The 15,381-nt window shown below is 42.8% G+C and overlaps 1 protein-coding gene across 2 annotated transcripts in view; it reads left to right on the top strand.

Annotated features, from left to right (window-relative positions):
* The window catches only part of stau2 (staufen double-stranded RNA binding protein 2), a 316,665-nt gene that overhangs the window by 222,401 nt on the left and 78,883 nt on the right, over positions 1-15,381 (top strand). For both annotated transcript variants that reach the window (XM_034170168.1, XM_034170176.1), the window contains exon 12: positions 10,837-10,950. In XM_034170168.1, coding sequence (XP_034026059.1) covers positions 10,837-10,950 — 114 coding nt within the window. The remainder of the gene's footprint in view (positions 1-10,836; positions 10,951-15,381) is intronic.

Here is a 15,381-nt window from a genome sequence, read left to right as displayed (position 1 = left end):
TACTATTAGTACATACTCGGTCCGCCCTGCGCCATTACGCACAGCGATCAGTGAAAGCAGGAGCAGACGGAGAGCCTCTGATGACAATCTCACGTGCTCAAACAAAGAGTGTGTAACTATCAGGATTGCTCCACTAGTTTGCATGTGAATGTTACTGGATAACTCTGTTGCTTTCTCTGCGTAAAGCACTGTTTACCATATCAAAGGACAACAAAACGCATAGACCATTTTGTATATATTGTTCAAAATGTGCATTTGTGTTTATTGTTTGAACCTTTTAGTTGTACAGTCTTTCACACAAGACCTCAAATTACCTTTATAAAGTGTCAAAACAGTTGTTTATTATAGTTTGCTGTGTATTTTGAATAAATGTGTGTGGTAAATTATTTTTCGCTTAATTTCTCCTTGCCTATTTTTGATTGTAAACCTTTATTACACTTATAAAACACAACAAAAACATATATATTCTGAAAGCACAGGTTGTCCTGAAAAAAAGAGACATAAAACTTGATTGTGGGATGCAGGGAGAGCTGTTAACAGCAATAATAAAACATTTATGCCAGGCTAGTGAACTGTCCAAAAAATGCGCTCAGACCCCAGAGGGTTAACCAGTTGTACCAGGACATTTTTGAACAACAAAAAATTGCCCCAAACCATGAGTCAGGCTATGATTTCAGAACTGCTAAAAAAAAGACCCTTTTATCATGTGCCTTGTATTGTCCAATAAGCCTTTTAAACTGTGACTATAAAATTCTCACAAAAATACTAGCCACCCGCATAGACGATGTAATTCCAACAGTCACTGACCCGGATCAAACAGGTTTCATCCCAGGTAGAGAATCATTTTATAATATGTGTACATTATTCAACATCCTGTATACACCATGCTTGGCATCTGGGGAGACCACAGAGGTGGTGGTCTCCCTAGATACCGAAATAGCGCTTGCTCGTGTTGAATGGCAGTCCCTGTTTGCTGCTTTTAACATGGATAAAAATAATATTTGATGCACCCACTGTGGCTGTACGGACCAATAACAATATTTCTTACTGTTCCCCCTTTACAGGTCCTGCAGACAGGGCTGCAGCCTCTCCCCATACCTGTTTAATCTGGCAGTTGAACCCCTTGCTATAGAGCAGAAGAGGGTATCACTGGTACCTCCTGTGGCGGTAAAGTCCATAACATGGCGTTATACGCGGATGACTTTCTTCTCTATATATCCAACTCAACAGTATAGATTCCAAAGCTATTGTTTATGCTAGAAAATTTCAGACACCTCTCAGGCTACAAATTGCACTAATCAAAGAGCCTGCTTTTCCCAATTGGCCACGCAGATGGGGATTATTTCAAATTTCAGTTGAAAATAGAACACATCGTATTTGCATATCTAGGAATTAAAGTTACCCGTAACATAGAGAACTTGGAGAAGCACAACGTTAATGCTTTATTGGAGCATACAAAACAAGATTTTGGGAAATGGTCAACTATACACTTTCGTTGGCAGGTCGTAATAATATAGTCAAAATGACAGTCTTACCTAGATTTCTTTGTGTTTCAGATGATCCCCATATTTATTTCAGCGAAAACATTTAAACAGCTAGATGGATTAATCTCTTCATTTATTTGGAACAGTTCTAACCCTCGGATGAAAAAGTTGTACCTGGAGGTTCCTAAAGATGCGGGTGGACTGGTGATTACCCAATTTTCTTTGGTATTATTGGGCTGTTAACATAGTAAAATTAATAGGATTTACACATATGAGAATAACCAGGGTCCAGACTGGGTTCATATGGAACTATTATCCAACCCTTTGCCAACACTTACATCATTGTTACCACACAATTGTAGTACAGCATTTGCAAACTGGGTTGTCAAAGCCACACTTAGGATATGGTTACAGTTCAGGAGACATTTTGGTTTAAAGCAATATAGCAGGTACTTCCCAGTAGCAGATAACAATTTATTTCCGCCATCTCGGTTTCAAAACTCATTCCAACACTGGCATAGAAATGGATTAATATTCGTCTGTGACTTGTACCCTGACAGTGTGTTCATCTCATTTGAAACACTTGAAAGGGATCACAATATACCCAGATTGCATTATTTTAGATTTCTTCAGCTTCGCAGCTTTAACAGAGAAAAGTTTTCTTAATTTCCTCTCCCACCACCTAAGAATCATTTAGATGCAATTCTAGGACTTGAGCCTTACAAGAAGAAACGTGTATCTGTGATTTATAACATGATAGGAGACTTGAAACCAATGTCATGGAACAAAGTTAAAATGGCATGGGAAAAAGATTTGGGAGTTGAGCTCTCAGAAGATACGTGGCAACACAGTTTGGGAGTTGAGCTCTCAGAAGATACGTGGCAACACAGTTTGAAATGCATTCATACCTTGTCATTGTGTATACGCCATGGTTTAATTCAATTTAAAGCACTCCATCATCATGCAGTTATGTACCTGCTACAATAGGACACATGTTCCGGTCATGTGCTCCCTTAACAACTACTGAAGACAGATATTTGATTACCCCCCCCCCCCCACAATATGTATATTATAAATAAGTGATGAGAAAATGGTTTCATCAGCCAAGTTCTGAGAGCAAATGCATCATGAGCTATGAAATGATTATTGTATATAGTGTGGTGTCAAGTGGAACAAAACGGGATGCATTGGCACTACAGATTGCGTGAACGTGCAGGGATCAAATTCATGCAAGTGTCAAGGTGCCTTCCAGAAATATTTGGCTTTCCAAATACCACCATTACAACCGGAATTAAAATAATTCAGTTCAACTCAATTTTTTAATAAAGCGCCAAATCGCAAGATAGTTGCCCCAAAGCATTTCACAAGGCTAAGGTCTAACCTTACCTATCCTGAGTAGGGCTGCCACAACTAGTCGACTAGTCACGACTATGTCGACTTTCGGGACCGTCGACAACTATTTTATTAGTCGACGAGTCGTTTATTTTATTTAAGTCTTTATTTTTCTCTCAATTCATAGTTTTAGGCAGCAAGCCGCCCTGCCATCATTTGGACGTTCAAATTTTGGGAATGACGGTGGCCGTCTTGTTCAAAGCCGTTTAAAATGCGGTGTGTGTGTGTGTGTGTGCGCGCACGCGCGGAGTAAGCTGGCTGCAGACTGCGAGCGAGGGAACCATCAATGCACTTGAGACAGCGAGCGCAGAGCAGAAAGAGAGGATTTTAACCCGAGAGAACATGTAAAAAAAAAAAAAAAAACTTCTTTCCACTTTCTCTACCCGCACAGTTCTGACGGCACCGTCCTGTTCACACCATGTGCGCATCGTATACTGAATTTATGAGATCATGAGATGAATTAAATGGTCAAATATCCTTAAAACATCCTTAAAAAATGAGAATATATAAATGAACTGAGCAAAAATTACGCATACACGAGTTAAAAATAAAACGCTGATGTGGAGAAGCTGATGTTCACAGGCACAGATCACAAAAAGCAGGTGAGAACTCTGAACTTTAACAGCTGTTATTTTACAAAGGTATGTATTTATTCAATGTTAAGCTTAATGCAGTGGTCAACCACAAAACGTGACTGATGAGGAGAAAGAAAAATGACTTTTCAAAATGAGTTCATCACACTAAATGAACTGGAGTCAGAATAAAAATACAAGCTGCTGATTTTTGTTATTTTTCAAAGTTATTATAAGCTGCAGCTATATGTTTTATTAATTTCAAAGTGAGTTACCTCTTATTTTATTCTGATTTATTTATACAAAAAAATATGGGGAGTCAAATCAGCCTGCATTGTTCTGTTCAGTTTATATGAAAGTTTTCCTGCACATGTTGTTGTGTGTTGGGGGGTGTGGCTGGATGTTTTGGTGTTCTTTTCTTTTCTTTGCTCCTCAGGTGGCATGGAAACTGATTTGTCTGTGGAGAAGGTGCTGGCTGAAGAATCCTCACCCTCATCAACATCATGTGAAGCACCTGTGACTGGTGCTCACATGCAACCTTAAAGACTTTCAGCTGAAGCAGATAATTGGATGGCGTTCTGCTTTTAAGGCATGTGTGATTCAAGCAGAACTGCCGGGAACTCTACCTTGTGATGTTCGTTTGTGAGACGCTGAGGACCGCACCTGGGTTTGACACATCGAGCCGTGAAGCAAGGAAGGGTGAGGACACATGCTGTCAGCACACATTAAAGGTAATTAAGTATTTGACTAATTGTTGATAGTAACTTGGTGTTTTGTTACACAGTATACTTGAATTGTGATGAGAATTGTTCAGCTTGCTTCTCACTGCTGTGGCGTGCAGGATAAGTGATCCTCCACTTGTTGTGAGAAGCTGCTCATTTGCATAAAGATAAAAAGTACAGACCTGAATGTGTTGCTGATAGCGTATGTCTTTTGAAAGACATTGTTGTAACTGCTGACTTACCTCACATCTTCTTTGCTTCACAGAGAGTCAGAGTCAGTTTGTCGTGTCCACCTGGGGGGTGTTTGTCTGGTGGTAGTGGGTCCAGGAGCGCCGGACTTCTCTCCTTGCGGGCGCTGGAGAGCGTGCCAGCAGTCACTCCTCCAGAAGGACGTTGGTTTTGGTTTTGTACATTTTATTTAGGCACAGGTGAAAAATAAATTGTTTTTGTTGTTGGAACCGCTTTCTGGTTATTTTTAGCGCTGGGTTCTGTCTGACGCAGGTTCGCTCCTCAATCCGCGTCGACACATAACAGTAGTTCCCGGCCTTTCCATAATGGACCCAGCGGCAGAAGCGGTTCCTTTTGTCGAAAAAGTTCAAGAACACTTGGAGAACATGCGGGAGCAATTACAGCATCTCGTGGACCAAATTAAACAAACAGACGCCCGTGTTACGGAGCTTGCAGCGCAAGCCGTTCTGCTTCCTGCTGCTCCAGCTGCGGCACTATCGATACCGGTGCCGATAACTCCGTCACCCACAGGTTGGAATGCCGCAGTTTTACGAGGCGTATTTGTAGATGGGTTGGGTGAGTCATTGAAAGACGAGCTGGTAGTCCGTGACGAGCCAAACGAATTAGATGAGCTAATATCGTTGGTGATTCGTCTAGATGATCGGATGAAGGAGCGTAGACGCAAGAGAGGACGCCCATCAGAGCGGGTTTTTTCGTCTCGGGGCTTTCCCCGACACAGATCTGGGCCGCCTCTTCTTTGCCCCACTGAGGCTCGTCCGACGGGACCTCTGGCTCCTCCTGTTGACGAGCCCATGCAGCTCGGACGAGCAGAGATTACTGTATTGCCCCGACATGTAAACGTCAAGAGAAATAATGGTGACGTGTCTCCAAGTGTTCCGGGACAGGCAACATAACACACATAAAAAAATAAAAAAAAAATCTAGCACGGGTAAATGTTTTTTTTCCTTAAATAGGGGTTATAATTGTATGGGGAGTCAGAGGCGTATCTGGTGGAGTGACTGTTTGGCGGTTGGAAGTCCTCCTGAGCTCACGTCATTATTAATTTTTTATGTGTTTTTAGGTATTTTCTGTTTGGGTTGTTGGGTCGTTTTATTTTGTTGTTTTTTATTTCTCTACATCCCTAACCCCAACCTCACTTGCCCCAAGACCGTTTATCTTGTGGGTGGTGGGGTGGTGCAGGTTGGTCACGCTGAGCATTCTCAGAAGACCTCTGCACCTAGGGGGGGGGGTGTTAGAGGCGTTTTTTTTGGTTTGGTTAGGGCCCGGTTCCATTCCAGCCTCGGTGAGCCTTTGTACCGTTCGTCATTGGTGTTGCCGGGGTGTGGTGCAGCGGAGACTTACCTCAGTCGGAGGGGTGGGCCGATCTGTTGCCGTTCGCCATTTCGGTAGTTCCACCCCTCCCGAGAGGCTGGGGTATGGTCGAGTTGGGGCACCGGACGTATTTCCGGTTCTCTGCTGCGCCTTGGGGTTGGAGCTGGGTTAGTTTTTTTTCTGTTCCCTTCTCCGGCTTGATATTTTGAGCCGTTCGCCAAAATTGAGCCGCCGAAGGCTCTGGGAGGGACCTGGGGTCTTTCGAGGTGCCGGGGAGGGTAACAGGGTTTACAGTCGTTTTATATCCCCCCGGGGTTGTTTTTGGTAGTCCTCCGGGGGTTGATGTTTGATTTTGTTCTGTTTCCTTCCGGGTTCCACCTCCAGGGTTGATGGGACGTTCCTCTGGGGGGGAATTGGCTTGGGGCCAACTGGCCAAGTGTGACCGGGTCTGGGGTTCCGGGGTTGTGGGGAGGGTACCTCCTGGGGTTGATGGTACGGTCCCCTGGGGGGCGCCGTTTTGCTCCATGTATACCTGGGGACCTGTGTGGGATCATGGTTCTGGCTGTTCCTCCTGGAACTGGCGATGAAGGCCTTCTGGGGGGGGTTGGACTCTGCGGGTCATTCTGGGGGGGGTTGTTTGTTATTTTTCTTTTATGCATTTCTGTTTGTATTGTGTTTGTGGGGCTGTGTTGGGTTTTGGCGTTTGGGAGTTTTTCTTTTCTTCCCGGGGTTTGATGGGACGGTCCCCTGGGGAGGTTTTGGGTGGGTTTTATGTTTTTTTTCTGTGTGTTGGAGTGTATTGGGGTATGTTTTGGGGCTTTGTTGATTCCAGCCGGCCTTCCAGCTGCGGTGCCTGTCCTGCTGTCTGTGGTGGACCTTGGGAGCGTGGTGCTGTCTACTTCCTCACGTGGACCCTGGAGGGAGGTGCTGTTCTCGGGTCTGGTCTGTTCGGTCGCCGGGAGGCTTCCCGTTGATGGGGGGGTACTGTTGTGTGTTGGGGGGTGTGGCTGGATGTTTTGGTGTTCTTTTCTTTTCTTTGCTCCTGAGGTGGCATGCAAACTGATTTGTCTGTGGAGAAGGTGCTGGCTGAAGAATCCTCACCCTCATCAACATCATGTGAAGCACCTGTGACTGGTGCTCACATGCAACCTTAAAGACTTTCAGCTGAAGCAGATAATTGGATGGCGTTCTGCTTTTAAGGCATGTGTGATTCAAGCAGAACTGCCGGGAACTCTACCTTGTGATGTTCGTTTGTGAGACGCTGAGGACCGCACCTGGGTTTGACACATCGAGCCGTGAAGCAAGGAAGGGTGAGGACACATGCTGTCAGCACACATTAAAGGTAATTAAGTATTTGACTAATTGTTGATAGTAACTTGGTGTTTTGTTACACAGTATACTTGAATTGTGATGAGAATTGTGCAGCTTGCTTCTCACTGCTGTGGCGTGCAGGATAAGTGATCCTCCACTTGTTGTGAGAAGCTGCTCATTTGCATAAAGATAAAAAGTACAGACCTGAATGTGTTGCTGATAGCGTGTGTCTTTTGAAAGACATTGTTGTAACTGCTGACTTACCTCACATCTTCTTTGCTTCACAGAGAGTCAGAGTCAGTTTGTCGTGTCCACCTGGGGGGTGTTTGTCTGGTGGTAGTGGGTCCAGGAGCGCCGGACTTCTCTCCTTGCGGGCGCTGGAGAGCGTGCCAGCAGTCACTCCTCCAGAAGGACGTTGGTTTTGGTTTTGTACATTTTATTTAGGCACAGGTGAAAAATAAATTGTTTTTGTTGTTGGAACCGCTTTCTGGTTATTTTTAGCGCTGGGTTCTGTCTGACGCAGGTTCGCTCCTCAATCCGCGTCGACACATAACACATGTCTGTGTATTTTTTCCTTCTTTCTAAGAGTTTGGTGTTTGCATTTGCTCCACAAAGTTTTAAAACACAATAAAATGTTCACACTTTTCTTTATAGCAGTTCTGTAATTTCAGAAATGCAACAGAAACAACCACAAACCAGAAAAAGTTGGGACTATATGTAAAATGAAGATAAAAATAAAAATGTTGCACTATTCCCAGTTTCTCCACTCACAGAAGCCAAACATTCTTCCAGAGTTGTGTCTTGGTGGCTTCCCGCACTTGTCTCCTTCCAGCATGGACATTTAATTTTTGAGAACTGCCTACCTGGCACAGACTTACCATAAAGTACCACACTGTTTGTATTTCTGAATGATTGATGTAAATGAAGTCTAAGAAATAATCACTGATTTAGAAATGTTCATGTTTTCATCCCCTGACATTTCTCAGAAAATTCTGCAGGCTTTAATTTAGGAAATTACGTATGATCCGACTAGTCGACTAATCGCCAAAATAATCGTTGACTAGTTGACTATCAAAATAGTCGTTTGTGGCAGCCCTACCCCTGAGCAAGCACATCAGTGTCAGTGGTGAGGAAAACTCTCTGAAAGAATTAAAGTGTATGAAGAAACTAGGCTACCATAGAGCCATTTGCACATCTTGACTTCCCCGCTGCAATATGGGACCTTGGTTACAACACAGCAGCTCAGAATAACAGAAAGCACATGGATTACAATGATATTTATCAGTTTTAACTGAAGTTGACCGCTCAAACTGTTTTTGCATTCATCGTGGACCACCTGTGGCATCCTGGACTAAGTCCGATGTCACCTACCGAACGGCCCCCTCTACAAAATTGGTCCGCCCTGCCTTCACTGCGCATGTGTCACTTGGGACCACAGCAGCTTGTCTGAGTCTGACTCTCTACATCCAAAGCGATCAAAGGGAATATTGTGATTATTAATGACAAAGTAAAACCTCTTAAATCATTGTTCATCATTGAATAATTGTAAAGTCTGTTTTGAGCAGAAACTAGGCGTTTTAAGCAGAAACAAGGTGATAATCGGTAAATCACTACTGACGCTCCGAAATGACGTTGGTGCAGCAGCAACACGTCCGTCAGACTCAGACCATGCTGTTGTGGCACTCTAATTGGTCCTCCTTCTTTTGTGATGAAATAATGCTGAATTTATGTGAAAAAGATTGTTGTACAAAAACAAGATGATAATCGGTGAATTGATGCTGACGCTCTGAAATGATGCTGTTGATGCTCCGAAATGACTCATGCGCAGTGAACGCAGAGCAGATTGATTTTGAGGGGGGACCGTTTGGTTGGCAACACCGGCACTAAAGAAAAACTGATTTCTCTCACATACACAGCATCGGTCCAGAATCTGCGGTGCGTATTGGCAGTTAGAGGAGGACAGAGAATTTGTCAAAAAGACTGCACGTCCTTGCAGATTATAGTGTGGTACGTGAGCCGGGCCCGGCGGTTGGGTCCGGTTTGGACAAATATTTCAAAATGATACTCAGGTTGGTTCAGTCACGTCAGCACAAAGACACTGAACGTACAGCACTTTTGTGAAACAATGTCATAGGCTTTTTTCTGTAACCTCAGCCACTCATAGCTAATGGCATGTTATTGTTGCCCTAGAGTTAGCAGTGTAATTTAATATACTTTTTTTTTGTCTTGGTGGATCATTAATAGGATTTATTTTCATCATGAGCAGAGTGCTTAAGTGTGGCAGTTGGCATTACGTTTGCATCATGTGACACAGAGTAAATGAAAAGTATTTTTCTGACCTGTAATAATTAATTGACGCATGTATTGGCAATGATGGACCTTGTACATGTAACGTAAAAAGCCTACACACTTGTGGGAGACTTGTGTTAATTTATAATTGCTCTGCATCACGTTTGTCTGTTACAGCAGAAACTGATTTGCAGCTCCTTATCTGAACTGTATATTAGCAGAGTCCGACTCTTATGAAGCATTGATTCATTTCACTTCGCTTACAGAGCTGAGCCCATAATTCTATGGCTGAGCCATAGAGTTATATTATAGATATAACGCTTTTAAATTATATTTATATAATATAAACACAATGGGCCGAGCCCGACTCTTGTGAAACATTGCTTAAATTTGCTTCATTTGCAGAGCCAATTCTGACTGTTATGAAGCATTGCCTCATTTCTTTTCTCTTTCAGCAGAGAATGGTGTCGGATCAGTTTCAGTTAATTATCAAAGCTGTAAAGATGTGAAATCCTTCATTATGAATAGTTTGCTCTATTCATTTGTATTGATTCAATGGAAAGTTGTTGAGTTCCGTATCACACGGCATTGTGCTTTGTGATAAAACTGAACATTTCAGAGTGGCCTTTTATTGTGGCCAGCGTAAGGCACACCTGTGCAACAATCACGTTGTCTAATCAGCATCTTGTTATGCTACACCTGGGATGGATTATGTTGGCAAAGGGGAAGTACTCACTAACACAGATTTAGACAGATTTGTGAAAAATATTTGAGAGAAAATGTGTCTTTTGTGTATATAGTAAATGTTTTAGATCTTTGAGTTCAGCTCATGAAAAACTGGAGCAAAAACAAAGGTGTCGTGTTTATATTTTTGCTCAGTGTATGTTTGATTTACCTGCTGAGTTTGTGTTGGCGTCCATTTGTGCTGTGGCACCTTGAAGCACTTTGATTAACAAATCTGGACCATATTCTTTTCTTTTTGTAGTCAGTTATGTGACTTTAAAAAAATGCCTGCAGATGTCCTGGGCATAAGTAGGCCAGGCAAACACATCCACTCGCATAGAAATGTGCATGCACATAGTGAGAGTGCGTGAGAAGTAGGGCAGACGGTATTACTACAGCCCTTGGATCTCATGAGCAGACTCTCCCCATGGAGCATCATGTCATAACAGTCGTGATTGCACAGCATTTAGGAATGTCTGCAGAGTTAACCTTCGCAGTGATGAGGGGTCATCTGTGATGTCATTACTACCCACCCCACGTCTTTACCATCACTGCATATTGTTGGGTAATTACAGATAAATGCTCTGTAAAGGCAACTTGACATGTAAGATTTACTTTCAACACAGTCACTTCCAAATACGAATGTGTATCCCACTGATGTTCTCGCTGTGTGTGTGTGTGTGTGTGTGTGTGTGTGTGTGCGTGTGTGTAGTATTTAATGTTTAATATGCTGCTAGATTTGCTTTTGTGGCAGCTCATTTCCACTTTTGGGCTTTGTTGCAGGTGCAGTACAGTGACGCACAGACTGGTAAAGATTTTGTGACCTATCTGACTCTCTCCCCTGTGCAAATGACTTTCCATGGCACTGGAAGCACCCTCCAAGCTAGCCACGACCAGGTATGTGTAATTTTAAATAAGCATAAGTTTAAGTAAAGCCCAACAGAATCACTACCCTAACCTGTACCTTTGAATGTATCAATATTGACTGATATAGAAAAAAATCAGTCATTGTTTTTCTCTGTAAAGACTTTGTCCTACATCTCCCACCCACTTATTTTCAGTGATACTCTTCCTGAAATCTGAGAAAGTATCTCCACAATCTCCACGCCTTTTGCTCTCCCTCCCATCCCCTCCAGTTTTCTCACTCACTCACCTTCTCTTTTACTCCCAGTATGCAGTAGGAAGCTCTTTGTCTTGCGTTGCCCAAGCAGAAAACCAGTTGCTTACGTTCTATCATCTAAACAGAGGACGGCCTTTTGTTCTGCAGTCTTCAAAGCTTTAATAAAAGCCTGGCTCAACCCAGAATAAAACAGCTGAGAGGGGGCTAGTGCCTCCACCACAAACTGAGAGCCAAGCCAATATAAGCCGGGCAGGTCTGTGTCCTCCGGACCTGTTGTTGCCAGGAGCATTGGCGCATGACCCACTGTTAGAGAAGGCCTTTCTTTTTCCTCTTCTCAGTACAGTGAGTAGTACAACCACAAAGAGAGGACCTAACAATAAGGGGTCTAACTCGCCAGCCCCCAACTCCACTCTTGCTTAATAAAGTGGGCCTGCAGGCATTGCATGTGTGGTTGAGTTTGATATGACGGTGCATAATATATAAAGACCTACAGTGACACGGGTTGATACAAGATTAATGCATTTATTGATATGTTTAGCCTCTAAGTAATTACAATATGTTATTTCAAGTACTAGTCTTGAAATAACTCAAGAAGGATTTAGAAAACAGAGCATTCAGATCCAACTTTCATATTACTGAGTTGCCAATTAGTTGTTCCATGTTTCCGCTACCACTTGTTGGTCTTGGCATACATTCATCCACATACACGCAATGCACACATCTTTATCTTAAGGTGCGTTTACACATAAGCAAGATGCGTTACGAATGTCATTTTTCTGTCATTCGTGACACATTCCTGACATTCTTAACGTGACTTAACGCATCTGAATAGATTTCTTAATAGGGCGTGTTGGTGCGTGATATTCTTGATATTCGTGGAGAATGTTTTTGCCTGTCAAAAAATCTTCCACGAATGTCACACACCACCCTCATTTCGCCTCACGTCGTGGAAGTCACAACTGAGCGTGTTGATCCGTCTTGATGAGTAATTATCCTTAATAGAACGTGACAACGTTCGTGGTGGTTCCTGTGATGGTTCTTGGAGCCCAAACTGTCACGCGTTATTAAGAAGTGACACGGAAACTGTCAAGTTTTGACACGACTTGTAACGCGGTGTCACATTTCACTGCGCGCCACAACGAATCAGTTTTCTGTCACGTGCACACAATTAAACCCGGCTCCACAGTGTTCAGTTTGATGCAGTATGCCGAAGAGGAACAAGGACGCGAAGTCAGCCAAGTGTCGTTCCACAGCTCCTGCTGAAGCTCCTCAGGACGCTCCTGCAGGTGTTCCACGTGCTGTTGTAACCGATGAGTGGGAGAACAAGTCTGAGCCAGAGGGACCAGAGGAGCGAGAGGAGACTCACGTGCAGCCAGACATCTCTGCACCTCCTCCAGTCCAGCGGAGGAAGAAGCACGTGCACAATTAAACCCTGCTGCACCGCATTCAGTTTGATTGCTGACACCAAGTCGGCTAAAAGTCTCATTTCAGTGCTCTTCAGCGACAGGACTTAATGATGCGCTGTTACGCGCTATAACGCGCCATAGCGCGGAACATTATTCTTGACCGTGCATAATGGTTCCTGATAATTCTCCAGCAACACGTGCCATTAATCGGAACGTGTGGTAACAGGTTGCAACAGTTCCTGAGGACACCTGACGCCTCTGCCCCGAATCATCACATTCGTGATCAGCGGCCAAGAATGTGTACTTCTTGGCATTTGTGACTTGTCGTCGTTATGTGTAAATGCAGCATTACTAAAGATTACAAAGCTGATATGTTGTAATAGAGCACCTCTTAGTTAAAAAAAAAAATAAACAAACAAAAAATAAACCTTTCCTTTAGCCAGTCTTGCCTGTCAGACACATAAAACTCAGGCAATAATGTGTTCCAGTCTGTTTCATTATACAGCGTGGTTCATTTCAGATATACCTGAGCTAATGATGGAGCTCAACACAGCCATGAATTATTGTTAAACAGTGCTCAACTGACTTGCTTCATCAGCCACAACGTTACATATAATACCATCCAAAAAGGGAAAAATAATGTTTCTACAGGCAAAGTTCCCAGACACCTTCAGCTGGAAACAAAGAATCAGAGGACTATTTTGTTGGTTTTTTGTGCCAACTTTGGCGCCACTCATTGTCTGTGAAACAGAGAACCGTCGAAACCTCCAGGATGCTGTATTCAGCGACTGCAGTGTGGAGGAGGGACGCTGAGCAGAAGGAATACATGGAAGCTCTTCAGAGACATTGTGGCTCTAAAAATCGCTTTCCCTGTCTCAGCATCCCACAGACTTTCAGTCGACTCCCCTCTTGACCTGTAAACACCAGTAAGGATGAGGATGCCAAAGTAGGCATGCAGGTGCATGATGTCCATTTCTTTCCACTGGTCACCGAAAACACGTCTCCTCTCCCCTATGTTAGCAGCTGAGTGCGGGGGGAACTCTCTCACTGGGGATGAAGACCATTCGATCTGTCCATTCTTAGACATATATGTCTTTTGGGATTGCCTTTCATTGCTATGGTGATGACACCCAGTTATACATGCCGATAACTGCTGGTAATCTCATTCACATAAAATCTTTGGAAGATTGCTTTGCATCAGTGAGGAGTTGGATATCTTGTAACTTCCTATTTTTAAATTCTTATAAGACTGAAATGATGGTTCTTGGTCCAGCGAGGTATCGGCATCGTGTGTTATACATCATACGGACAAAGTGAGGAATCTTGGGGTAATTTTTGATCCTACGTTGTCCTTTGACCTCCACATTAGAGACATTACGAGGACTGCTTTCTTCCATTTGCGAAATATAGCTAAGATTCGTCCCATCCTGTCTATGGCTGATGCTGAGACTTTGATTCATGCATTTGTCTCTTGTAGATTGAACTATTGTAATGCTCTATTTTTTGGTTTACCACAGTCCAGTATTAGGGGTCTTCAACTGGTTCAAAATGCTGCTGCCAGACTTTTGAGACAAAACAGAAAGTTTGACCATATTACGTCCATTTTGGCATCTCTACGCTGGCTTCCAGTCACTGCAAGATCGAATTTTAATTTTATTAGCTTATAAAGTTGTTCATGGACTTGCGCCTCCCTATCTGGCTGACCTGGAAAGGCCCTATATATCAGCTCGCACCGTGCGTTCGCAGGGTGCAGGACTTTTATGTGTTCCCAGGATGAATAAAAAGTCTGCCGGTCACAGAGCTTTCTTCTACCGTGCTCCAGCTCTGTGGAACGATCTCCGGGCATACAAACGACAGTTGGATACTGTGGAGAATTTTAAATCACATTTAAAGACTCATTTGTTTTCCTTGTTTTATCATTAGTTTTATTGTGTTATGTGTTTTTATTCTTGTGTTCTTTTATGGTTTTGTCCTTTTATTGTGTTTTTAAAATTTTAATTCATTTTTTTCTGTTTTTATTATGCTGTGTGAAGCGCCTTGAGGTGACCTCATTGCAAATTGGCGCTATATAAATTAATAAATTTGAATTGAGTTTCAGGTAGAAAATTACACTTGTACTATATTTCTTCTTGTAAAAATTTGAAAGGGATCAATTTGACCTGAATATCATACAAGGGTTAATTCATTAATTTTCATTAAAATCATGTTAGAGTTATCATGAATTCTTACACTAGTGAATGGTGTGTGTATGTGAAACATAAACACATTCAATTTTATCGCACAAATCGTGTGTAAAAAACTTTGTGTTGTTAGAGAAAACAATGCAGTGGTGTCTCATTTGTGCTCTTTCCAGGCAAGTACTTCCATGGTTGCTTTAGCGACATATGTCTGGTTTCCCTCTGATTATTGTATTGACTCAGTGACCCAGCATTATTACTTTCCTAAACTTGTTTGTTCAGATTGAGCTAAACATCTGTATTCATCTGTGCACTTGCGTGCATCCTCTTTGTGTGTGTGTGCGTGTGCGTGTGTGTGTGTGTGTGTGTGTGTGTAAAATCAGTCGACATAAGCCTTTGCTTTGAAATGGTTTGCTGTGTTTTGCTTTGTCTCATGTCATAGGATGTAATTTCAGGCTTGCAATGTTTCTAAGTGACTTCACAACAAAAATGTTAATGTTCAGGTTTGTCTTTAGCAAAACAAATGATAAGTCAGCCCATCATCTTCCTTATGTTGAGTTAATCACCATTTCACAATGAAAAACAACTGCTACAACCCCTGGCAATAATTATGGAATCACCGGCC

This window comes from Thalassophryne amazonica, chromosome 1 (assembly GCF_902500255.1).
Source record: "Thalassophryne amazonica chromosome 1, fThaAma1.1, whole genome shotgun sequence".
Lineage (NCBI taxonomy): Eukaryota > Metazoa > Chordata > Actinopteri > Batrachoidiformes > Batrachoididae > Thalassophryne > Thalassophryne amazonica.
Note: the sequence above shows the minus strand (reverse complement) of the source record. Positions and strands in the feature narration are given on the sequence as shown.